Source organism: Phoenix dactylifera, chromosome 11, assembly GCF_009389715.1.
Source record: "Phoenix dactylifera cultivar Barhee BC4 chromosome 11, palm_55x_up_171113_PBpolish2nd_filt_p, whole genome shotgun sequence".
Lineage (NCBI taxonomy): Eukaryota > Viridiplantae > Streptophyta > Magnoliopsida > Arecales > Arecaceae > Phoenix > Phoenix dactylifera.
In genome coordinates this window covers 3861609-3887489 of record NC_052402.1, presented here as the reverse complement: position 1 = coordinate 3887489, position 25881 = coordinate 3861609, and the positions used below count along the sequence as shown (strand labels likewise).

The window sequence follows — 25881 nt, the reverse complement described above, 5'->3', positions numbered from 1 at the left end:
GGCCCATTTTTCCGCATCCACCCACAAATACTACATAAAAAAATCATGCATCAATTGTATTTTGACTGACTTTATTTTTATGATCTCCCCCCCTCCTCTCTCTCTCTCTCTCCCGATCTCTAACCTCTCCCCCCTTCTTGTCCGATCCCTAACCCCTCCCGATCCCTTGAGCAAAGAGAGATGAAGAACTTGTGCCGGCGACAAGAAGCTTCGCGATGAAAGGGTAAGAAGACCCGCCTCGAGATGGACTTCGCAGCAACAAGCTTCTTCCGCTGCGGGGCCATGGGTCCTGATGACGAAGCATGGGGAGTCGTCCATCTGAGCGGCAGCCGCCGGTGGGTCCTGGGGCGAGGAGAGAGCCGAGAGGCGGGGGATCGGGATCTTGAGGATAGATCGAGGAGATCGGGCGTTGTTCCTGGGGTCTCGAAGTCGGGCGAGGGCTCCTGGCCTCAGGTACCAGTGGAACCGCTCCTCAATATTGGACGGCGAGGCCTTGGTGTTGGAGCTCCGAAGCCTTCGATTCATCCCTCCCACCGCCCTCCGCGAGATCTCTCCCTACATTGTCTGGTTAAATGCTTTATCTCATTTCGATTCAAGATCTTTCTCTTCTCCCTTCCTTTTCTTTTTTTTTTGTTAATTCAATTTTGTTTAAACCGGGCACAAAAGATGAATTCCGCTTTTGAGTCCCCCTTTTGCTCAATTCCTATCATACTCGGATAAACGCGTCAAACTCTTTTCATTTTTGAAACACAGCCCCCGTAAACACAGGAATGGAATACCTTTAGTAGACCCTGGAGCAAGTAGCCCGCATCTACTGCAGCTATTGCGGCTATCTATGCCGCTACTTTCGCTACTACCAAAAAAGTGGCTGAGTGGAGTTCTTCTGTGAATGGACCATTTATTTTCTTTCTTTCTTTTTTAATGAATCAGCCATCCCTGCTTGCGTTTTCGGTGAAGTTTTCCACTTCGTTCAGTTACGGACTTAAGCAAACTTCATCTTTTGGTCAAAACGACAGACTACAGACCCGCCTCGGTGCGGGAGCCGCTCCCTAACACCTTTATTCCTTCCAAGAGCCTGGTTCGAGAAGTTTCGTTTCGGTCAGCCTTGCGCTTTCTACTCGTCTTGGCCGCTTTTCACGCTAACACATCATACTATCTCTATCTATCAAAATAGACCCTTTTTGAAGCGGAGAAAGATCAGTCCAGTTTCGTGGGATTCCCCCCGCCAACTTAATTACGTGTTTTCTCTTATATTTTGATCTAGATGAATTTGATTTAGCCATGTTCGAAGTTTTTCCTAATTCGATTTCCTTTGTAGTTCACAAAGAGGGAGTTCACATCAGTACTTCGCAGGAAGGGTAAAAACCTCTTCAGACCCGAATTCCTACGGGCACGGGCATCACCTAATCAGTAGGTGATTTTGGATTAGCTCCTGGGATTTCGGGTCGTTTTACTCTCTTTCAAACAGTAGACTTTTCAATCATTTTTGCTCGACGCAATTCTGGTCTGCTCTTTCTGAAACTCGGAAAAGGTCGGACACTTCGGCTCGTTCATTGACCAATCAGAATTGCCTTCCAGGACCTATAACTGTCTCAAAGGGTCCAATATACATACATTATCGGACCTTTTGAATAACAGTCAAGAAGATCCCCCCAAAAAATGCTAAAACGGGGGCGTGACGGCTGCGGTAGGATCAGCCGGAGATCAGCTTAACTCCTTGAATCAGTCAGCAAATTAATCTGTAGTGGAATATCTCAAAAGCAGTCTTTGGCGGTCGAGGGGAACAGCCTTGGAATTGGTCATTTTTGAATGACCTTTCCAGTCAAAATATCTCTTTATTTGCCAACAAGAGCTTAATGATAGCTACTAAGGATCAATAAGGCTTGGATGGGCTGCTCCAAGGGAAATAGCACCCCCTCGAGTAAAGGCTTCTACAACTGGTTGACCAAAATGAGGATAAAAAATTGCATTCCACTTGGGATGAAAAGCATGATTTTCGATCTTGTTGAAAAGGCCTTCAGGATGGATATATCCACTTTCAAAAGACCTCTATCTCCATATGGAAATTGAAGTCGAACCCTATTCTCCAGGTCACCGACATTGCATGTGGAATCTCCGCTCCAAAAAGGGGAGTCCCGCCTTAAACTAAGAAGTGAGAATCGGCAACCCTAGAATATAGGTTTGCCAGAAAGACCGATTAGCCAAGAGTTCACCCTAGCTTTCACTCTTTGGGCTTCTAGTCTTGGATGCCGATAGGAGGTGAAGCTCTGACCAAGGATGTGTATCCAGTTCTGAAAAGAACTTCCATTTTGATAGCTACAACAGTCTTTTTGATCGGTACCGTAGTAGCTCTTTGGTTAGGTATTGGAGCAACATTACCTATTGATAAATCCCTAACTTTAGGTCTTTTTCAAATTGATTCAGACGGTAGACCTCTCGAAGACTCGGCTTTCAAAATGACAGTCGAGCTGAGATAGCTTTATTGATATTTGGAATTTTAAGAGAACGTGAAGTCTAAGATCATCGAAGGTGGGTTCGGCTTCCTTTTATATAAAAGTTTTGTTCTCCTGAAAGCGAACGGAAGAGGATCAGTGCCCGGGCGATGCTCAAATTCCCTTCGCCTACGGTGCCGCAAATGCTCGTAAGCCTCTTCGAGAAAACTGACTCAAGAATAGGAAATGTGAGTCCCACCAACTAAATAAAGGATTACTAGACGCAATCACCAGAACCAGATTAGATTCGAATGATTCATCCGAGCTAGGTCCCAATGGCTTTGACTCGATTAACAGGAGCTCTACTTTCGGTCTATCTGCTAGAATGGCGTTTCCACCAATCGATATAGGATTGGGGAATCTTTTCTTGTCTGAAAAAGCTCAAAGTTCGGACCTTAACACAGGAAAAGGATAGAGAGATGGATGTTCACCCTGAAATGAATCTGAGTATTTTCCTTGGATTTTACATTTTGGTTTCTAGATTGCTGAATCTTGGACAAGAACGGGAAGCCCCTTCTTTACCTAGTATTCATTGATTTCCACCGAAAGGGCCCAAATCCCAGGCCTCTTGTTGGCCCGCGAGGCTTTGCAGTCCCAAACCCAACACCAAGGTCCAAGGATGAAGATGATGATGGGACGTCTTTAATATGGATAACGCGCTCTCTTCTTGCTCCCTTTGGAGCCACGCCTATGCTACTCCAATATAGGTGCTCGGCGATGAGAAAGAATCAAAGTGTGGGGCTCAATATGAAAGAAAGATGACTCTATTCCAATAAGCAATAAAATAACAAGGACTCTTAGCAAGATCAGGAAGGGATCATGCTTTGCCTAGAACAATCTAAGGGGAGTTGGTTTACCCCACCCTAGCCCAAGCCTTGCAGCCGAAATTTCCACCTAGGGGACCTAAGGGACAACCCTTTATAATGAAGAAATATGATAATTGAAAGATGCCTTGGAAGGGCCCTAATGGCTCCTATATATAGGCCTAATGCCTATGGCTTATTGGCGAAAACAATTCAAAATTGAAAAGCTTCTAAGTTAACCGCAAGGGGCTCCAACTAAGTTTGGCCCCTTCGGCCATGTGTTGAAATCTTTGGATGCACGGGATGCATCGCCTGGTTGGCTGGGGGCCGCGTCCCGTGCGTGTGCTGCCACTTGTCCGCGGTTGGCCTGATATGGGATCTTTGTTGGTTGGCTGGATTGTGCTCCCGAGCTAGCTGAGACATGGATCCTGGTTGGCCGGGACGCTGGTCTTGGTTGGCCGGGACGCGGATCCAGCTGCTTGCTCTCCCGCGGATCAGTGACTTGGCATTCTGTCCTCCTTTCATCTTGCGGCCTGATGCATCTTAACCGCCCATGCCTTTGCTCACCAAATCTCTATGGAAGAGTCCGCGGACTCCTTTGATTTTGCACACCTCCTTCCTTGTTTGGCCCTGCGCTTGCGCTGGAATTTCTGCCATGTGGCTCGGCCTGCTGTCTTTGGCCGAGTGCTGCCTTGTTGGGCCTTTCCTTGTTTGTTGCTGCGCGCGGATGATTGACACTTGGCCCCTGGCCAAGCCTTTGGCTCGGTCGACTGTGGCTTTCCTTTCTTGGCCTTCGGGCGCGCATGTGCTGGCTGGTCATGGTTCAATGTGCGCGGGCTTGGTCTGATTGGGCTTGCTTTGGCTTGGCTTAGCCCGTGCGCTTGCCTTTGACCCGATTAGCTTGATTGCGCTCGGCTGAATGCAGTGTTGGCCGAGCCTTGTGCTTGCTGTGCCATGCCGTGCGCTTGGACCTTCCCTTGCGCACGCGCACTCAGGTGCGCGCGCATGGGTTGGTGCCCCTTGTTATGACCCATGTCCATGCCCACTCTTGGCATGCGCGCAACAGGTTGCTGCGCGTGTGCCAAGTGCTAGCGCAGCGTGGGCTGGTGGCCTGGCGGCCTGGCTGTGCACCTGCCCTTTCTGGCCATGGTGAGGTTCAGGCGCTTCATGCAGGCGCGGGCGTAGAGTGCCGGGCGCGCACTGGTGCACGTGGCGCCAGGTCAGCCTGGTGCCTGGGCGTTGGCTGGCCCGATTGCTGATCATGCGTGCGGAGGGCCGCGCGTTGAGTCTGGTGCGCACGAAGGCCCGTGCGCTGTTGAAGGGCGCGCAGGCTGGGGCGTGGTCGGAGGATCACGTGCAGGCTGTGGCGTGCGCGGGGGGCCGCGCGCAAGCTGGTGCGCGTGTTTCTGTTGTGCGCACGGAGGGTCGTGCGCCTACGGGGGGCGCACACAGTTGGCCGCACGCCCCTGAGGCGTGGGCATGTGCTTGAGACTAGATGGGCGCACGAAGGGCCGCGCGCGCGGGGGTTCGGGCACGGCTGTGGCCGAGCGGGTACGCAGTTGGCCACGTGCTGCTGCTATTGGCTCCGAACCTCACGCAAGCGCTGGGCAAGGCCTGAGCGGGGCTGAGCCGGCTGTTGGCGAAATGGGCCACTGCTTGGGCAAGCCTCCAAGCAGTAGATTTGGCCTGCTGGTTGGTCTTAGCTGACGTTAGCCTCAGCCAATTTCTCCGAAATTTGACTTGCCGAGCTGGGGTTCTCATCACCTCTCCCACCGTCTATTGTTCAGGTGTATAGTATCTTTTTATCTTGTGATTAACTTGATATTTCTTATTATAATTTCTCCAATAGGTTGAAGGGAATGGAGAGCATGGACAGTGATTCGGAATAGAGGCCTTCTCCTCCGCCTCTTCCTCTTTTTCTTCCTTGCCTTCGGACGATCAGGGACCGCCCCAGGAAGCCATCCTCAAGGTCTCTAGGGTTAAGGTTTCCAAATAAATTATTTAAAAAAATAATAATTATGCCGATGCTTACAAGCGCCAGTGGACTCCAAAACGGGCCGACGCTTATAAACATCGGCACAGCTTCCGTTCATTGCGTCGGCAAAAAAACTTTCCACCTCCACCTACACGACGCTTTTGCGATATATTTAGAAGCGTCGATGCCAAAATTATCGACGCTTATGGTCGATAGAGACTCTAAAATGTGCCGGAAAAGACTAAATTTTTTGTACTATCTCCAGCATCGGAAAGATACGTAATTAGGTGGGAGGTCGTCCAAGATGATAGAACAGGAGGATGGAGCCTTCAATGCTCCATGCTCCATCGAAGTTCATGTTAATAGAACTTGGTGGAGGGGGAGTCCAAGGTAATAGAACAGGAGTTGAAGACGGCGGATTAGCTCCCACCAGAAGAGACTCCCCTGGTACGGAAGCTAAAAACTCTGTTATGCATGGAAGCTAACATTAATTGTTTGGATCGAATAACATTTCATGTTTGAGTTCAAGGCCCCCCAAGTTACCGGCCAATCATATTCTAGCACATCGACCAATACTTAGCCCTAGTAAATTGTTTGTTAGTTGTAACAAAAGAATTAGCTTCGAATCCCATCTTCCCCGAGGTTGAGAGATTGAGGGTGTAGTCTATTGTCCGTGCTTTTCTTTTGCCAAAACATAAATAAAAATAGTAATAATATTTAGTCTTAATCATACACGTGCATATATTTGATAAGACAGACATACTTGAGTTCAACGAGCAAGCTAAGGTGTAGTCTAACTATCAAAATCCACAAACCTAAAAAGTCATCCGAAAATCTAAAATAAGTATATATCCTAACAGAAATTTATAAGACATTATATAACTTAAAATATCCTATAATAAAATCCAGTCGATACTACTGAAACTAATTTAACATCCAGAGGTCTTGATTATCCTATGGATTAAAATCTAAATTTTACAAGAAAGTGGTGTTCATGGTTACCTAATACAAAGGAACGGTCTCGATCATGCCTCCTTGCTATCTAGATTTGGATTTCCATCCGATCAAATGAAGGTTTCTGGATTAGATCGTATTTATCTTCTAAAGAAAATTAGACTAATTAAAAAAAATTAGACTCGGTCTGGATCAACTGATAGGGATAAAAAGAAAAAAAAAATTCTCGATTTGGGTTTGATCAAGAGCCGAATTTTGATTCGTTGACGATGTGGCTAAAACATTACATCCGATTCATAGATTAACCAACATAGGAAAGAGAGAGATACCTGATCTAAGCCCAATAGGACTTTTGGGCTTGATCTATTTGATTTAGATCCAATTGGAGGCCTAGCCTATTCGGTCTGGATCGACCAACATAATAAAAAAAAAAAAAAAGGAAAAAAAAAAAAGAGAGACTTGGCTTAGGTTTACTCGGATGTTTGGACTAATCGGGCGAGGAGAGATAATAAAGAAGGGATGATTTCCTTCCTTTTTTTAAAAAAATATTAAATAAGGGAAACATGGGTTGAAAATAAAGGGAAAATTAGAAGAAGAGAAAGGTGAAAACAGAGAGGAAGAAGAGAAGAGAGGAGAAGAAATGAAAGAGAAGGAAGAGTAGATGGTGGTGGTTCGGCGGTCGCGCGGCTTGCGGCGAGGTGACGTGGCTAGCGGCGAGGTGGCCTGCCACATGCATGGAGGAAACGGAGGAGGAAAGGGGTGCTGCCCAAAGCTGCCTTGGTGCCAGCTTTCTTGGCTCGAAGGAGCGGCGAGGGGGGTGGGGAACTCACTGGTGATGGCAGAGGTCGACAAGTCTCCGCCGGCGGCGGCCGGTTCCCGCGGAAATAGAGCCGATAGGTCTCGAAATAGAGGAGGCAAAGGCAACCGAAAATTTAGAGAGAGGTGGAGTCGGAGAAGAAGATGGACTCCTTCCAGTAGTCCTCTTCCGCCCATCTCACGTGCCAAGCATGCGGGAGTTTTTTTTTTTTTTTTTTTTGGTGCTGCGCTAAAATTCGTGGGGCTGGTCAATGGACCGGGCCCCTGCAATATACAGCTTAACTTCTTAGCAAGGTCTCTTGGAAGTTTTATTGGAAACGTTTGATTTGAATTGCCTTCGCTCTGAATTGGGAGCATTACAGTTGTTTCGGGGTGTTGGCCTCCCGGGACCAGGAAGAAGGTTGCCGCGAGAAGAGGAGGGAAAAAAGGTAAATAAAAAAGAAAAAGAAAACAAAATAACACATACCTTGCGTCGCCAGAGAGCTGCATACGCATGTCTTGAAAGAGTTCAGTGTTTGCGGCCTGCAGCCGATCCGTGCACTCAGGAGCGGCAACATCTGCGTGGGTCCCAGGCGACAGGGCCAGCATGCGTCGCTACATTTATGATTTATCTCCGTCCTCTGCGTTGACCCAACTTTATCTTGGCCTCGGCCAGCACAGCAGCACCCGCCCAACGATGGGGCCCGCTTCTCTTTTAAAATCCGTCCATCGTAACCGTCCAAGAAGGACAACCTCCCTCAAATCGTCCGGTCGGCGAGCCCCACATCGCTGCCGCGTCGCGGAGCGAACTCTACGGATCTCCACGTCACCGTTAGAATTCTATGTGCGACGCAGTCCTCGTCTCCATCTCCATCCCTCCTCCTCCGAGAAAGTCTTGTTTCCTTCGATTCTCCTCCATTTTTTTCCACGAGAAAGTCTTGTTTTCTTCGATTCTCCTCCATTTTTCTGCTCCAACATCCGATGCGAATTAGGGGTGGAATCTGGTTTTCTTTATCCGCCGCTTTTGGATAATTTAAGGGTCTCGTGGGCTTCTGGTTTGATGGTTTTTATGTGCCTCAGGATTGATGGTTTATCTTGTGGTTTCCAGGGTGTTGGAGTTTCCTGGATAGATCGAGATGAACGTGGAGTCGGAGGTGGAGCGGGAGGGGGAGCCCAATCCGAAGGATTCCGACCCCCTCCTCCAGAAGAAGGACGACTCGTCATGTAGTTCGGATGAGATAAAGGACGAGGAGATCGAGGCTTCTTCCGCTGCGTGCTGCCGAATCTGCCTCGAGCACGACTCCGAGCCAGGTGACTTCATTTTTCTGGCTTCTCAGATGATCAATTCTTTTGATTTTATGTGTTTTCTTTTGTTTGTTTTTTTGGAGCTTGTGCATTAATTTCTGACTTCTGGAACAGAGAAAATTCTTCTTCTTCTTCTTCTTCTTCTTCTTCTTCTTCTTCTTCTTGATAGATTTTTTAAAATATTCAAATTTCAGTTTGAAGCATATTCTTGCCTAACTCAGAAATATGTAGTCAATTCCAGCATTCGTTAGGTCTGTGCAATTCAGCGGTTGTCTTCTATGATTATGAAAGTTTTGGTACGACTTGTTAAAATTACTTCCATTTCCAAACTGTTTTCGTTGGAGTGCGTAAACCGAGTGCATGCCCCATTCTGTATGCTAATGGGATATTATAAAGGGAAAAAATGCAAACTCTATGAACTTTGAATTTTTATGGCCTGCTTTCCTGCATCACTTGTATGGCTGATGAAGGATGAATACAACACCCCTCAATTCTGTAGCCTGTGTTCATTTGGGCATCTCTTTGCTGGCAACTTTGAATATATGGATTATAGCATTAGTAAAGTAATATTTGTATGTCATGTCTTTTTATTATGTAGCAAAGAATAATAGAAAGAGCTTGTTGTACAAACCAACAATTTACATCTTTTATCATCGATGCCAGCTAACTAGGTTTTTAGAAGTTAATGCCTTTTTACGACAGCATTGATCTTCTGCCATTTTGGAGCGGGGGATATCAATTATTTTATCGTGATCTGTTGATGGCAATAACCTCTGCTTTTGAATAGGACCCTATACTGGGTTTGTATCTCATTTTGAACAGAACATTCTGTGAACAGAGTGGGGCCACTAGGTCAATGTGTGCATGGAGAACAATTAGGGAAATGTGATGTGAGGCCTAACCCCTACATAAGCAGGCCACTGGGCTGGAAACTATGGGAAACATAAACCAATCTAGAATTTTGACTGAACTCTTAAATTCACTTTAATCATGTGTTAGTAACTTAGTATTGTTTCAGTTTTCTGCATCACCAGATTTTGGTATTTCATGCTTCTTATCCTTGTCGGGACCAGTAATAAAGTAATTATGGATGTGCTGGAAGAATCTTTCTAAGAGCTATCTTGTGATCCAGTCGCCAAATTTAGATTTTTATACTTATGCACTTTCATTTGCCTGAACTATATTATTTCTGTTGGTAAATTGTGTAAACCTATATCTATCCTTGGAAAGAAACCTAAGATGTCAGAAAATAAATAAAGCCTTTTAAAGCTCATCAGTGTGTTCTGAAACTGCATAAAATATGACCTTGACTAAATAGTTGATCACAGAGGGCGTTTCATGTGATTTTGCTAGGTCTTCCATTTCATAGTTGTAATCAATCCTTCATGAGAAGCGTGCTTATTTTCATAACTTTATGAAGGTGGAAGTTAGGGCCTTTACAAGTGAACATTTATTTCAATTTTTTTATAGCTTTTTAATTGTCAGATCAAACTATATGCATGTCTCTTTCATGCCATTTTTTCACGCATTTATACTTATTTGGTTTTTACCTTTTATTTAGTTTTGTTGGTCTTTCTGATGGTTACCTTAAACTGAAGCGTAATTTGGGACAGATGAAATAGAAAATAGATTGTTAGTTGGAGAGCAGTTAGTGGCTCGCATCTCTGTTACTGCATTCAACGGTGTAGATTATACACATAATGTAGCAGACACTCCATTATTTTCTGCACAAGCATGAGATTAGTCATATAGGGTAAGGAAGAATCTTAATATGACCTGTATTGCATCGACTACCACTCTTGAAGCCAGCCATGTGTAGAGCTTTCAAAGGTTTGCCATCTTTTTTCCCCTGCTGTGACCAATTTAGGCTGAGAACATGCTATTTTTCCCTGTTAAGTGACTGCTTTGCTTCTGAAGAACTACATATTCTGTAAGATTGACAAACTGTAGCAGTTGGCAGTTCATATCATCATTGATGCATGATGGCCTATGGTATTGTTACTTTGGTGTAGGTGATGAGCTAATATCTCCATGCATGTGCAAAGGCACTCAGCAGTTTGTTCACCGTTCATGCCTTGATCATTGGCGCTCAGTGAAGGCAACTTTCCTCCTGGCCTTTTATTATGTTAAAATACTTTGTATATAATGGTAGATATCAGCATGTCGTTACTCTCCTGTTTGGCCACTTTGCACCTAAGGTCCTGTACTGGTGATATGAGGTTGTAAGCCTTGTATGGCTTGAGTAGTGACTATGATTAAATTATTATTAGAAATGCCTTAAAATATTTTTAGGTAGAACAGATTATGATGACAGCTACACAATACCAGAGGTCCAACAGATAACAGGGTTTTCAACCCATATGATAGAGAAAATTACTTAAAACCATAAAGACGAACAACTAATGCAGGGTTAAAGTACAGGTAAATAACAAATGATTAAGGGAATCTGATGTATTTAAGTATTGTATAATATTGTTTTCTTAACATCAAAAGTACCAGTAGATCTGTATTTTCTCATAATGGTTGTATAAAATAGCAATGGATTATATACGCAGGTAGCAAGGAGCTAATAGGAATGTCTAGAAGGCTCTTATTAAATAGTTAATAGAAATATTATAAAAATATTTTATAATATTTTCTCTTATAAATAATGGTTGAAGGCTCTAAATAGAAAACCAATTATAGTAAATATTATATTTGAAATGCACATGGAACTAATAGAAATGTTTAGAAAAGAAGGGTTAATTTTTGCAAATTCTGTCACTGTCTCATGGAACTACCAATAATGTGTACACTGGAGCAACTTATTCTATCTTGTTTCTTCTCATCTCCATGATACAAAGAAAACAAGGGCTTGGTTGGTTGCATAACTATTACAGGAAGGGTTGGCATAATGGGATTTGGAAGTTTGTTGATTGATAGGTATAGCTCATGCCTAAACAAAACATCATATAATGGTGTTTGACATTATGTGATTCTAAGATGTTCCAGTTCTTGATTAAACTTGACTATTAAATGGCATGATTTAATGGCGTGATCTCTCTCTATTTGCCTCCCCTTCCTGTTACCTCCCCTCTCTACCATGGATGTCCTGTTCCCCAGACCCTTGGATAATTTCCATTTTTGATAAAACTTGACTTCTAAATGGTTTCCATTCTCATTTGTCTCTCTTTTATACCCCTAAGTTTCTAAAATCGACCATCTTAATTACTTTGTGTTACCCGAGTTTAGAGATGGCAGCCTTCCATCAGTCACTCAACATACCATGTTTTCTCTCAGTCAACCCCATTTCCACATATAAAATCATTGCCTTGATCATGTAGGTTCTGTATTTTATTGGACATGCACATGCCCACTTTACTAATACATATTTGCGTGTGCGCAGCTTTATCATTTTTTTAAGAAAAAATACATGGGAACAGACATCCAAATAGATCCATCAAATCTATGGTTACCTTGTTCTCAAACTAAATTTCAATTCCCAAAATGAGCTGGAGTTATGGTTTCCTTATTCTCAAACTAAATTTCAATTCCCAAAATGAACTGGATTACGACATCTAAGAATGTAGCCAAACTTTATTTGAGCTTATGGGCATAAGATCAACAATTTGTCCGTGCATTGTTTATCTCTCCTTCATGAATAGTTTGGTCATGTCTGCCAACCAGTGTATATGCATCTATGCTTATGCTATATAAATCGAGACAAGCATCTATTATATCAATGCAAAATTGTTGTTGAACTCGAAATTAGCCAGGTTCTATTTACATTTTGTCTAGGTCATAATGCGTACATGATCAAGATGTTTATGTTCTTTTCTCTTGTAGAGTGATTAGTTACAGCATGTTAATTTTTATCTGATAATACAAAAAATCTGCTGATGATTCCTTCGTCTGGTGGTTCTTTTTTGCAGGAAGGATTTGCCTTCTCTCACTGCACAACATGCAAGGCACAATTCCATCTTCAAGTAGAACTGTTCGCGGATTACTCTTGGCGTAAAATAAAATTCCGCATCTTTGTAGCCAGGGATGTCCTTCTTGTATTCCTTGCTGTTCAAACTGTAGGTGAAGGCTTTTAATTGTTCACTTTTAATGCTTCTTTAGGTGGTTGTTTTAAGTTTGAAGCAACATGCATAAGATTTAGTTTGCTGGATATAGTTTACTAATGCTGAACATGCTTGATTGGTCTGTCAAACATATTTAGGATTTAGTTCATTCTTATAACCTTCAAATAACAGTTTTAACAGGCCAAATTGTCATATGATATCTATCAAAATTAAGAAAGGATGAAATGTAATCGCACAACTGGCTGTTTTAGGGCCTGTTTGGATGCCCACACAAACTATCCGAGGATAAATTCCCCACATCTAAATTTTGAAAGAGAGGCAGTGATGGTAGATTAAAATCAGGAGCAATGAGAGATACTGGATTCCTACTCAGATTGTATGTCCAGTGTCCCATATTTTTTTGGGATTGCACAAGCCAAAGTTTCGTTTCGGATCTAACCTCTTCCCACCATCTACCATTCATGGCATATTCTCTGGATATTTTGTGTGGGCATCCAAACTGGCCCTAAGATTTCTCATGCAGCTAATAATGGCTATCTTGAGGGCCTTTGCCTGTTTAAACTATTCATAGTAACAGTCACCTGACACAGAATGTGGATTCCTATCAGATGGCAGCAGTTCACTTAATTAAGCATTACCGCTAGTTTGCACCTTACTATAATTTGGCTGGAGTTTCTCAGAATGCTTTCTGTTCTCACTTTCAGGGATTTTTATTATTATTCGAGACCTTCCATTTTATATAAATCTTCACTTTTTTTTTGTGTGGAATCTGTTGATCCACTTTGTAGTTCATCAAGACATGTTTTATCAACATTTGGAAATGGTGCTTTATGGTGCTTTGATGTGCAATTACCATTCACATACCATATCATGGTGAATATATTATTAACCATACTATATTTAGGATGCTTTGTCAATTAATGCTGGAACTGCTGCCCCGCTAACTTCAGCTAAATAATGCCTCTGCAACTGATCTTTGAAGGTCTCAGAATTTTTTTGATGTATTTCTGACCAGTATCTACTGAGAGCTTTCAAAGATGGTTCTCTGTGAAGTATCAGAAATATGTGAAATTAGGATTTCGTGCCCTCTTCAACTAAAATGATTATGTTGATTGCATCACCGTAGCTTTTCCTCTAGAATAACTTGTGGTGTCAATATTATGATTGCTGATGATTGTATTTCGCATGTCCTACATTTTTTTGCAGATTATTGCTACCATTGGTGGATTTGCATATTTCTTGGACAGAAATGGGAGCTTTAGAAATTCATTCAGCGATGGTTGGGACCGCATACTATCGAAGCATCCAGTATCCTTCTACTACTGCATAGGTGAGTATTACATGATCTATTGTTGAGATTAATTTGCCCCATTTTGCTGCAATTTGGAAACTTTAGCCTTGTTTATTAACAAAAGACATAAAACCAAGGATTGTTGAGCCGGACCAAACCAGCTGATTTAGGGCGTACGAAACTGGACTAGTCAGTTACTAGCACAGTTCAAGCATCCCATTCGGTTCGGCAGCCTGATTGCCACGTTCTATCGCCGAGAGGTGGTGTGGAGGAGAGAGAGAGAGAGAGGACCGGCCACGAGGTTGTCCTCTATGGAACAGGGGAGAGAGAACGAGGTGGAGGATCACAACACGGGCCTTTCTTTTGAAATCTTTTTTTATTTTTAAACTTTGAATTGAAGTCGGCAAGTCATATACTTTCTTTTGCCGAACTTGGCAAACCGTCTGGCGACTTCAATTAGAAATTGAAAAATAATAATAAAAAGAGTTCGAAACATCTCAGAATGGCACGGTACGAATCTGTATCATGCCAAACCGGTCGCTGACCGGTGCACCCAAAACACATAATTTTGACTAACAAATTATTCTTTACGTGGAGCTGTTAATTGGAACGTAATAATTGGTTGGCTGGTATTATATATGGTTGTTGAGCCAGCTGTGTAAACAGCAACAGTTGATTCTTTGCTGCAAATTTTGTACTTCAAGCTGCAAGATGACGTGTTGATATTGTTATGATATCGTGTGCTTTGGAGTGTTGGTAGTCTCTGTCTAAGAACAGGACTTTTCTTTCTAATGTACAGATCTGTAGTACTCTCTTATTGCTTACTGTGCCAAAATTAAGATTACAATTCTGATAGCATAAATAGCAGGAAGTGGGAAAATGTTTATGTGAAATCGGTATTAGTTTTTACTTGATGATAGTTTTCATCTGCAGGTGTCTTGGTATTCTTTGTGCTGCTGGGTTTTTTCGGGCTTATACTGCATTGCTCATCTTTCAATGACAATGATCCCTGCATGGCGGGATGTCGTAACTGTTGCTATGGATGGGGCATCCTGGACTGCTTCCCAGCTTCAATGGAGGCTTGCTTTGCACTGGTAGTCATATTTGTCATTGTGTTTGCCATCCTTGGCATTGCCTACGGCTTCCTCGCAGCGACCATGGCTATCCAGAGAATCTGGCAGAGGCATTATCACATCCTTACCAAGAGGGAGCTTACAAAAGCAAGCAAACCATATAAGATGCATTTTTTTCTTCCATGTTTGGGTTATCTTTCTTGTTCACTTTGTTTATCTAAGTTTATGCCCGTTTGACGCAGGAATATGTGGTAGAAGACCTCCGTGGGTGTTACACACCACCAAAGCTGGATCCTGAACATGAAGAGCGCCTGAGAATGCTCAAGCTTATGTAGAGGTAATTGTGTTGGATGAAGTAGGAAGGAAGAGCATCAGCGCACCTTTCTGAAGTTGGTACATCAACCTGGGTAACCGTGAGTGGAATGTGGTCTCTCTTTCCTTTTTTTTCCCCCCGTTATGAGGACTTGTGCGACAATCGTCCTTGAGTACGTGTAATGAATGTTCCATATCTTGACTCCTGAAGGTCTAATGTTTGTGTGAAACAGCGTATATGTATAGCTGAGCTGGTAAAAGCCATAGCAGGGCTTTGCACGTTTTATGTACATTGCATGCTGGTGTCTCGTAACCTGTGTGTAACTCCCAAACATGTATTGGAGGTCGATGCATCCAATCGAGCTTGCTCGCATCCATCAGATGTGCTTCGTACGAGCATGAATATGGAAACAAGGACCAAGATGACGAACAGGGGATGCTGGTTTTTGGTGCCCTTCTTGTAACAACCTGAAGTGCTCTGAATTAGAAATGTAGATATGAAATCTGCAGTGCTCTATGGGGCCAAAAGGGACACATCAAGTGATCTTCCAGCATGCTCCTGCTGTCAGCCGTGGTGATAATGCGAAGACTTGATCGAAATTCTGACGAGACCCGCCAGTTAAATGGTGCACCCATCTGCAGGTCATCCGGCCTGAGCTAATCTGATGCTGTGGTGGTGGGGCATGCTGGTTTCCCAAGTGGCCAGGAACGTACATCTAAATTTTGTGGTCCAGTGCTGCCTCCATATTATCTGAATCGTAGTACGTGTCACATGATGAACTCTTCCATGGGTGGGGTCGACGATACGCTTTGGATGCTAAAAACCGTGGATGGTTTTATATTTCAGGTTCTGATGGAACCAGACATAGGCCTATGATGGGATGGCTCTGGAGCCGGTCTTGCTCAATATCGGCGAACTCCCTGATGGCTGATGGGTCTGTCATGACCAGGCTGCATTCTCGATTAATGGCCCGTGCATTCTCACATGTTGCATTTACAGGCTCATTCACTCGATCTTTGATCAACCAGATAAAATATGGGAATATGGTTTGACTGGTCTCTAATAAATTGCCTGCATGAGAGCCACCTAATATTGGTTCGGGTGTCCCACCTTCGGTCATTTATTTTAAACGGGAGGTCGAGGTTGGATTCCGTTGGGTGGTGTTGATCCTTGCTTCCGTGCTCAATTAAGAAGAGCTCTGGTTTTACTTTTGCATGCTCGACATGGTTTGCCCGGCGTTTGGGCCTCAAGCTGGGTGGGGTTTAAGATCGAACGAACGCCCGCAGATTGCTTTTTGCCCCTATTTTCTATGCCATTTCTCAAACATATTTCTCGTGCGCTCGTATCAATCTAGCTTCTTTGTGCTTCTAAAACTGTACGTTTATAGGCCTATTATTCATTGTTCCATGTCATGTACAAACGCCTGGTGATCATGCAGCCATGCTGGATCGCTATTGTAACAAGATGTCTCTTCACTTGGGCTGGCTAAGGATGCTCCGGTTTCATTTTAGTATTTTATCAGTGTCATAGTCATATGCTCAAATCCGGGATTGTGTGAGCAGTGATCCGGATATTGGGATGAAGTTTGTGAGGAAAACGATCGAAGGGGATGGAGAAAACTTGACAAATGATGAATGAAAATTTGGCAGATGCAAGAGAGCGCAGAGCCTGCATAAAGGGCAAAAATGAGGAATAGAAGATCAAAAGTTTACAACAGTAACTACAACCAACAACTTTTTGATGGATTTGTTTTTTAAAAAAAATGGAAAGCGTTTTTCTTTTTTCTTTTGGGGTAAACCTCAATTTCTCTCATTCCCCTCCAGATGCATGAGAAGAAGACATAACATATGGACATTCGATCTCAAACATAAGTTTTTTTTTTTGATGTCTTTTTATTATTTATTATTTTTATATTTTGGGTTTTTGGGGTGATCGGCGGCGGGGCAGGCTTTGAATGAGTTCTCGACGGGTTTCTGCCAGGAATTCCGTTGGGCTTCTCGTTTATTGCGAAAGTATCGTACCGTTGCCGCTAAGATGAATGATCTGTATAAAGCTTTCAATGCTGAATCTTAGCCTCCCCTCCCTAATTCCATGTTTGATTTTTTTTTTCTTCATAAATTGATCCATCGGCAGATTTTACGTTTGTTTAGAAATTTCTCAAATAGGAGTTTGCCTAACTAATCGTGACCTTTGTCAAGCAAGTGGACAGTTCTTTTTCTTTCTTTTTTTCCCATGAGACGAGGGCATATTGAAGACAACTATACCTTTTACCTCATGCCCATGCAAGTTGAACACCAGGGGCTTGTTTGGTTCGCGAAAAGTATTTTTTCTTCTATAAATATAATTTTTGAGAAGCAGATTTTTAAGAAAAAGATGTTCGAAAAAGTACTTTTGGCATGTTTGATTGACCATAGAAAAGTGACAGATTTTCAGAGTGCTTATGTTTGGTTGACTATTCATTTTTCTGAAAAAGTTATGTATAATTTCTATTATACGCTTAATAAAAATTAAATCTTTAATGCCTTTTTAATATTGAATGACCTTTTTGAAAAATAAAATAAAATGGAATAATTTCTGGCTCATAGGAAAGTAACTTTTATATGTTTCTAATGAGAAAAATTTTTCTATGAAATGTGAGAATCATATTTTCATGGAAATACAACTTTTTCTTCTCTCTTCTCTAAAAACTCAAATTAAATAAGAAGCATCTTATTACTTTTTCGTTGGTCATACTTTTTCTCTTTTTTTTCCCGCAAATCAAACGAGTCCTAGGTTATGCAATTTAAATAATGCCTCAAGCCCAACTTCCCCTAAAAACAAAATTTGAAAAAGCAACAGGAAAGCAAGGATGGCCTCGAAGAGCAAATAAATGATAATGTTTTGTTGTTATTTATATGGCATGACATGTATGATACATTTGCATGAGAACAAAGTAGTCCATCTATGTTGTGAACGAGTATAGCCAGTATAATTATATAAATATAAAAAATTTATGATCATGTCGTTTAAATAAGTGAGCCTAAATGTGAAAACTATCTCACCGAGTAATAAAGCTCCACACGAGCATGTTGACTGGACACGCTGGTAAAGTTTACTAATGTAGATGTAAAAGCTGCTTTCAAAGGATGATGAAGATCATCATCTATGGATTTGCTGACGGTGATGAAACGCTGCTTTCAAAGTCCACGTGTCCAGGAAATACACTACACGGCAGATGACCTCTCCGAGTCGCTTTTGATGGCCGCGGCCCGTGTTATTTATGCACCTCCGTGCACCGCGTGCGCTGTTAGCGGGAGAAGAAGAAGAAGAAGAAGAAGAGCGCTCCTCCACCGCCGGTGGTGGAAGAAAGAAGATGATGTCGAGCGGTGGCTACACCTCCATCGACAACCAGAAGGTCTCCGGATCCGTGCCGGTACGCCACCATCTCCTCTCCTTTCTCTCATCTCGCTTTTAGATCTCTTCTCACTCCCACCCTTCCTGCTCTTCTCGCAGGCCGTCTCCGGTACGGATCACGTCACCGTCAAATTCGCAGGTTAGGGTTGGGGTTACGATTCGGTTTTTTTGGATTTTCGGATCTGGTGTTCTTTTGGATCTTGGGCGTGGTCGCTGACGCTTGATTTGATGCGTTGCAGATTCCAGTCTCCAGACGTTTCCGCCTGCTGAGGCCCAGGGCAAGATCTCCGCCGTCTTCCGCCCCCCTTCCGATGCCGACGGTACCAGATCCATCTCTATGATCCCCTATCATGGAATCATCTTGCTTGATTCGATATCTGTTCTCGTCTTTGATTCGTGTTTCTCCTCTTTTGCTCTTCTTTAGGATTTCTAAATTGAGATCTGATATGGATTTGGTTTCTTGATAGATACGTTCTCGAAGCCGGCACGGGGGAGCTCCGATGAGTCGCAAAAGACGGAGTGGATGCACAAGTTCACGGTGGGAGCTTACAAGCCGTACTTCGATGTCGATACGTCGGATGTCTTAGAGAGGATCAGAGACTCCCTCTTCCCTTTCAAAGGGAGTTTTACTGAGAAAACTGTTGACAATCCGGACTTGTATGTTCTTCATCTCCACCTCATTAGCTTAATTATTCTTATATAGCAGCCGTGCGATTTCGATCTGATCGGATGTGTCATGTTATGATCCTTTCGGGAGGAACAGCACCGATTATCTTCTATTCTGTTCATCTTTCTTCACTTTGACCTCTCATCTGAGCATATGATGCTTAATTGGTTACGAATTACTTGTGTTTTTGTAAGATATCCGAACAATAATGCTACAATCCATTCTTATCCTCTCCTTGGAATTAATTAGACGCGTCAAATCTGAGATTTTGATCATCCTATAGTTTTTTTTTCCGGAGTTGGGTGGTCTTATGAAATTGATGCTTGATTGCACAATCATTAGTAGAAACTGGTGGAGTAACATTAGTCAATTGTGACCAGCAAGAAATATGTGATCGAGAAAAGGTTGCCTTAAATTTTGGGTGCAACATTTACAGAGGAAAATTTTAAGGTTTATCTGTTGCAATATTATCAAGTACAAAGTGCATTTGGTCTTTAACTATCTTTTGAAAGACCTTCCTTCTTCTTCTTCAAAGTGTGAGCTCACAAACTTTAGCGGTGAAGAAAGATTGTTAGAATTTGCCATTTTTTGGATGAAAAATTTTGGTCATAGTTTCTTTTTAGATACATGGAGATTGAAGAAGACTTGTGGTTTTCAGTTGTTACTTTGGAGAAAAGGGACTTGAGATACCAGTTGTCATGTAACAGGTTTTTGAATAACCTGACTCAAGAAGGCCTTCTGGAGTTGGTTGTATGGTTCTGCCTAAGTCTGCTGACATACCTTTTATTTATATCGAACACTTCCACACACGAGATCTTTGAGCTGGGAAGCTGGCATTGAAGGCTGTGGACTAGTACAAGCCCCATTTGTGCGCTATACATCCACATATTATTGGTTTCTCTATGAGAGCTATATTTAAGTTTGAGGAGTAGGACAAAATCTTCTTGGAGAGCACTAAATGGTCTCCTCCTTGTACCATGAGATTAAAAAGGAAATTTCATTATGTGGAGATGAATTTCAATTCGAGGATGAATGTGCTTAGAAGTGCAGTTTGAAGGACTTCTCAAGAGGTAGTGACGAAATTTAAGAGGGCAGGATCAGGTTAATGGGAGCCATTTAGATGGCTTAAACTTCTACAAAGTTAAAAGCATATAACAATAATACAAGTATCACATGCAATAAACTGTTATTAATTGTATATAACATGCCTCCTGGATAAGCATGCTTTTGGTTATCGAATTGTATGGTGCAAATGCCTTGTCTTTCAAGGTGTACCAGTCCTTAGAGTTATTGATGCAGTGCAAATTTCTAATTTGATAACCCATAACCCTCAGCCAGGGCCATCTAAGTTCAAATTCCCAATTGTGCTAAAATCAGCAGTTGCATATCAAATTATAACAACGTTTCATGCATTAAGTTCCTTGATCATTTTATTGTCAGTTAAACTTGCATTATGACTGCATCTATTGCTGCAAGTTTACTTCTTATTACTCTAGGGATCTTCAAATATGATAACGGTGTCATCGTATAGACAAGTACCTAGTAAAAGTCAAAATTTATCTGACCTTAAATGTTTGTGGCTCATAATTTTGGTAAATTTCAGTATGGGATTTGGAGTTCTAGCAATTTTTCTAGCTTCTATTAGGTCCTAACTCATCCTGAGATTGCCTGTGGCACCAATACTAGCCCTTCGTCGTTTCTGCTGACCAAATCTGGCCAAACTGGCTGTATGGATGCAAAATAATGACGACTTGAAATGTGAGACAAGAGCCTTAGCTCCATTTTAACTAAAGAAACAATTATTAATAATAGAAATCCATTACTGTTCTCAACACTAATGACACCAGATAGCTGAGTAGATCAAAAGAGATCCCAAATAATAAAAGTTGCTACAGATTTGGTCTGGGATTTGTTATTTCCATCTTAACTTCTAAATTTCCTTATTGGTTGATGAAACATGTTTTCTGCTGAGTAAGAACTGCAAGATTTTATCATAATTGAACCTGCATTAGGTCTTTTATTCTGGCTATCTTGAAGTGAAAAGCAAAAATGTCATCTGCTGGAAAAATGTTGGTAACTTTGTCTAATAGCAGATACCAATATAAGGTTCCTTAAAAATCTCATATCGTGCGTTTACTTATGTCTTCAAATCACTCTTAGAGGGAATCCTCCTTATTTATGCTTTGCAGGAAAGCTTGTTAAGGAAGCTAACATTAGGTGGAAAAAATATGAAGTTCCGCTGCCTGTTAATGATATAGAATGAGTCACTGATCTGTCAACTTTGCTTCTGTAAATGATTGTTCTCCTGCCAATTCTTTCCATTTTAGTGCTTTCTCTTTTTCTTACGAGATTCTTATCAACTGATGATAACATTTCCATATCAACAGGAAGAGGCAACAAAGAGATCTGTAATGATAACTATAATGCATTGGTATAAAAGTATTCGATAAGGATAAATAAATAGTTAAAAGTAGATATGCAAGACATGTATATGCACATGTATGTGTATGGCGCACAGATATGCTTAATTCTTTTGATATTTGATAATGACGAAAGATAGTCTATTTACCTTGCTTTCTTAATGTGCGTGTCTTATGCCCTTTGTTCCATCTTTATGCTTTATTTTTTGCTCCATGATTGTCTTGTACATTGATATTTCTCCATTGCTCCATATCAATGATACAATACAGTCAACAAAAGAAGTCATGTCCATTCTCTCCATATCAGAGTTACAAAAAAGATTTAGAAAACTGACTAGGGGAAAGCAAATAACCTCACACCAGTAATGCTTGGCATCTTGACATAAATTTGTTACTCAAGATGCAACTTTTTTTTTTTCCAATTCAACAGAAAAGTATCTGAATTAAAATAAAGATAATTATTTTTTTGGAAAGCAATCGAGAAAACCATAGATGATGTGTAGGTATAAACATAAATAATTCTTCTACGATCAATTTGGTTTTGGCTTATAGATCCTCCTTTGCCTTTGGATACTGTCCAAGGGTAAGTTTTTCATGATGAAACTCTCTAACATCATTTGCAATAGCCACCACCCATTATTTTGCTTCGAAAGTGAATCATGTAGATCTTTGCATCTCTCAGTTTTGAATAATTTTTGCATGTTTGTGTGCATGAATTAAAAAAGCTAGTGCATCAACTTCTCATTTTGGTTAAAATTTCTCAAGTCAATCTGTATTGCAGCATGTAGAGTTAAATGTCCGTACTTGCTCTGTCTGAATTGTTTCATTTTCGGAGCATGTTTAATTCCTTCTTTTGCTAATGAAACTCATTCCTACATGCAGAACATCTGCATTTCTATATGGCGCAAATCCTAGACTTCATGCTAGATATCTTCGAACTTAAAATATTTTGTAATGAATATGATCATATGTTTTGGGCAGGTATGGTCCATTCTGGATATGCACCACTTTGATATTTGTAGCAGCGGCTATTGGCACATTTGTTACGTACCTGGCACACAAGTTGCGGAACAAAGAGTGGAACTATGACATTAACTTGGTTACATGGTCTGCTGGTTTGTTTTATGGCTATGTTACCTTTGTTCCTCTTGGTCTGTACATCATTCTAAAGTACTTCTCAGCACCATCTGGGCTTGTTCAACTGTGGTGTCTATATGGATACTCTCTATTCGTATTCATTCCTGCCTTGGTAAGTTGTACAAATTTAGTTACATAAAATGAGTTCCTCATATAAGCATCCTCAGAGTATGTTTATGTAGTTTGGTGGTTCAAGAGGCATACACCTTGCATAGTATACATTTTGTTGAGTTTATTGTATTAAAAGAATCAATTTCTTGCATCTATTTATTCATTTATTACTGACCTCTTGCATTTAATGCATCAAGAAGCACTGATCTTCCTACCAACCAATTGGCACTTCAAGAGTTCATGGAAGGCTTCTCCTTGCTTAAACTTTTCTTGGACAGGACTTTTTAATTGGGTTGCCAGTAGGTTCAGGACTGTTTGTAATCTGTTGTCAAGCTTTGATGGATCAGACCCTTGATCTGTAAAATCTACCAGGGTGTAGATGGTTGAAGGCTTTTGTTAGTTAAAATCATGATTGATTGCTGTAACTTGGTGGAAGTGTCTAAAAACTTAGTTCTTGGTTTTTTCCATTTTTAATTGGAAAGGGTACTTTTCTAGCTTGGCATGTCTTGCTAACATTTTTTCCTCGTATTCCTATACACTGTATGGATTTCAGGGAAATGGGTTCCTCAAATTTTCATGCAATGTTACTGTATGTTCAAATCAAATTACACAAGTTTTCTATTTGGGAGACTATTTTGGCCAATTTGGGGTTTTAGAAGCATCATTTAGTTTGATTTCAGCAATTCTCGACAAATTTGGTCATAACCAAAAGAATAGTTACTCTGAAATTAGAAAAACTAATTTCTGAAATTTACCGCAAAAATATTGTTTTGAGCCTTCTTGCTTTGAAACAGAGTTGAAACATCTTGACATGGACCATTCCATCAGGGTTGATTGCAAGGCCTTAGGAACCAGTTATATTCCACCGCATATATGAGACACGCAAATTCCAGTACGACTAATGTTAAAATAGCACAAGATGGTCTTATAAGGTGGGATGTAGAGATGGATAAACTGAATGACATAAGACAGAATGTAGAGATGCATCAATAAACAAGATGAACGTGATAGATATATATTTATGTAAAACACAAAAATAATTTGTTGTATTGCTTGTTAAGCTGGAAACTTGTTTCATTATTTTGATTATCTGTCTTTCTGGTAGAACTATTTATGTTTTATCAAGTTTGGTTGGATGATATCTGTTTGGTTTCTCAGATTAGGTCTCTGTGATTTGGTTGGTTTGGTGAATCTAATTGACACTTTTGCATTGTGGCAGTGCCTCTCTATTGTACCGGTAGAGATCTTCAGATGGGTGATTGTTGGTGTTGCGGGGTTCATGTCGGCAACTTTTGTTGCTCTTAATCTCCGTACCCACATTAAATCAGCTGGCGAGAGATGGTTTTTCATTGTGGCTGGAATATTTTTGTTGCAATTGGCCCTTGCTGTCATACTGAAGCTCTACGTTTTTACAGTAACTGTAGGAGCAGAGTAGGGTTAGATTCATGATATTATACATACAGTATTGAAAGAGATCCAAAGAAGCGAGGAATTCTTTTTTTTTCTTCTCCCTTTTTGCCCTGGTTGTATTTTGTGTATTAGTTCAAGCACACAGAACATGCTTCTGCAATCCATTCGAATTCTTTCATCTCTACATTTTAGTAACTTTGTCAGCTGGCCCTCGCTAGGCTGTCTTGTATTATAAGTGCACTACTCATCTTGGAGGCAAAACGGTTACTCTTTTCTTGTTAATCCGTATGATATGCTCCACCATCAAAGGTTGTTAACGCGATGGAGGATACGAAGGAAATGGATGAAGGAATAGAATTTTAGAATAAATATTTCAGGGTGTAGCATGCTACTTTTGTTTTCGAAAGTATACCATGTGCTGGTAGGTTTTTATCTTCCTGTTTGGGTATTTATGCAATACATATCATGATAGAGGATCTTTTCGAAATGCTGCGTTGCATATGAGGCGATTCAGTCAGCGGTTCTATTCGTCTTTCTATAGAGAAGTTCCTTTTTAATCCAACTGCTTACTAGCATTTTTGATGAATACTGCCAGATTCATGTATATCTCCCAATGCATTCTCCACCTTTCCCAAGTTCCTTAGCTACCTTCCTCCTTGTCTTCATCATCCCCTTCATTCATTGAACTCCCCACTGCAATTTTTTGGGTCCTTCCTCTTCACCCGACCCTCATCTTGAAAGGATAATTTGATCCAGCATGTATAATGCACGTTCAAGAGAAAATAAATACAAAATTTTGTGCTCTATGATATTTGAATTGTAAAGGAAATAAGTGGATTTTATCTCATTTTTTTATTGAGGTCCCGCTCTTGAAAGAAAAAAGCGATTATAGTTGATTTAGATTTGGATCAAAGAATAAACGAAGGCATTAGAGACTTGCCTCACTGATAGGAACTAAAATCCATTATGTTCTTTCTTTGTTTCCTTGATAACTAATTTTTTTATTTAGAAATTAGTATTATTTAAATAATTATTAGTTGTGTATTTTTTTTTTAAATAGAAGGGATATTTTCTAAAAAATAGCTTGGAATGGGAATTTCTTAATATAATTAAATGCAGAAGATAATACAATCAATAGCTTGAAAATATGTATTTTGTTTCTCCAAGAGCACGTGATATACCACGTGGAGAATGATGCTACAGATAGCATTTGAGTGCCATTTCTTTTAATCCATATTTTTATTTTTATTTATTTGAAAATAATAAATTTTTGATGCTAAAAGCTTTAGAATTCATGTAAATACGTTTAAGGATAAAGGATAAAAAATTTCATCATTTTAGTTTTTTTTGGGAAAAAGGATAAAAACAATACTGAACGGCCGTTTGCTTTATCACCATCACCATCCTTTTCAAGCTGCATTCACCGTCCTTTTCAAAGCTGCATTTTTTTTTGGGAGAAAATTTGCAAACTGAAATTCAAAGCAGAATTTTGAGAAAAAATATGCGGCCATATTCATAATTCCTCTCATATTTTTCCGTGTACCCCATAGTCATGGCGCCTTCTGCATTTCTTTTCTAATCCGCTGGGTCCATCCGGAAAAGAGCGGCCTCTCCCAGAACGGACCACGCGTCTTCTCATCAGCGGGAGCGATAATAAAGTAGGATCGATCGTTTGTTA

At 41.0% G+C, this 25881-nt stretch overlaps 2 protein-coding genes across 4 annotated transcripts; both read left to right on the top strand.

The window, feature by feature from the left end:
- Nucleotides 1-7831: 7831 nt before the first annotated feature.
- LOC103721143 lies at nucleotides 7832-15356 on the top strand. 2 transcript variants are annotated; one of them, XM_039131305.1, is made up of 6 exons: nucleotides 7832-8330; nucleotides 10337-10422; nucleotides 12236-12382; nucleotides 13595-13718; nucleotides 14613-14773; nucleotides 14995-15356. In XM_039131305.1, exons 1-6 carry the CDS (start codon nucleotides 8156-8158, stop codon nucleotides 15085-15087), a joined length of 786 nt encoding a protein of 261 aa, XP_038987233.1. In that variant the 5' UTR covers nucleotides 7832-8155; the 3' UTR covers nucleotides 15088-15356. The 2 variants fall into 2 exon arrangements, with proteins under 2 accessions (XP_038987233.1, XP_038987232.1); XM_039131304.1 differs by having other exon boundaries at nucleotides 7842-8330; nucleotides 14613-14899.
- Nucleotides 15357-18295: 2939 nt separating this feature from the next.
- Nucleotides 18296-24485, top strand: LOC103721128 (protein YIPF1 homolog). Of its 2 annotated transcripts, none has more exons than XM_008811195.4 (6): nucleotides 18296-18477; nucleotides 18558-18597; nucleotides 18698-18778; nucleotides 18908-19115; nucleotides 22527-22794; nucleotides 24013-24485. In XM_008811195.4, exons 1-6 carry the CDS (start codon nucleotides 18325-18327, stop codon nucleotides 24226-24228), a joined length of 966 nt encoding a protein of 321 aa, XP_008809417.2. In that variant the 5' UTR covers nucleotides 18296-18324; the 3' UTR covers nucleotides 24229-24485. The 2 variants fall into 2 exon arrangements, with proteins under 2 accessions (XP_008809417.2, XP_008809425.2); XM_008811203.4 differs by having other exon boundaries at nucleotides 18297-18477; nucleotides 18926-19115.
- Nucleotides 24486-25881: the final 1396 nt, after the last annotated feature.

Bases quoted from the DNA above. Each gene is read 5' to 3' on its own strand.
- LOC103721143 (XM_039131304.1), top strand. From the start codon at position 8,156: ATGAACGTGGAGTCGGAGGTGGAGCGGGAGGGGGAGCCCAATCCGAAG. The intron at 12,383-13,594 runs GTAGGTGAAGGC...ATTTTTTTGCAG, and splicing joins TATTCCTTGCTGTTCAAACT to ATTATTGCTACCATTGGTGG. The intron at 14,900-14,994 runs GCAAGCAAACCA...CGTTTGACGCAG, and splicing joins CCAAGAGGGAGCTTACAAAA to GAATATGTGGTAGAAGACCT.
- LOC103721128 (XM_008811195.4), top strand. From the start codon at position 18,325: ATGCACCTCCGTGCACCGCGTGCGCTGTTAGCGGGAGAAGAAGAAGAA. The intron at 18,779-18,907 runs GTACCAGATCCA...AGATCTGATATG, and splicing joins CCCCCCTTCCGATGCCGACG to GATTTGGTTTCTTGATAGAT. The intron at 22,795-24,012 runs GTAAGTTGTACA...GCATTGTGGCAG, and splicing joins TCGTATTCATTCCTGCCTTG to TGCCTCTCTATTGTACCGGT.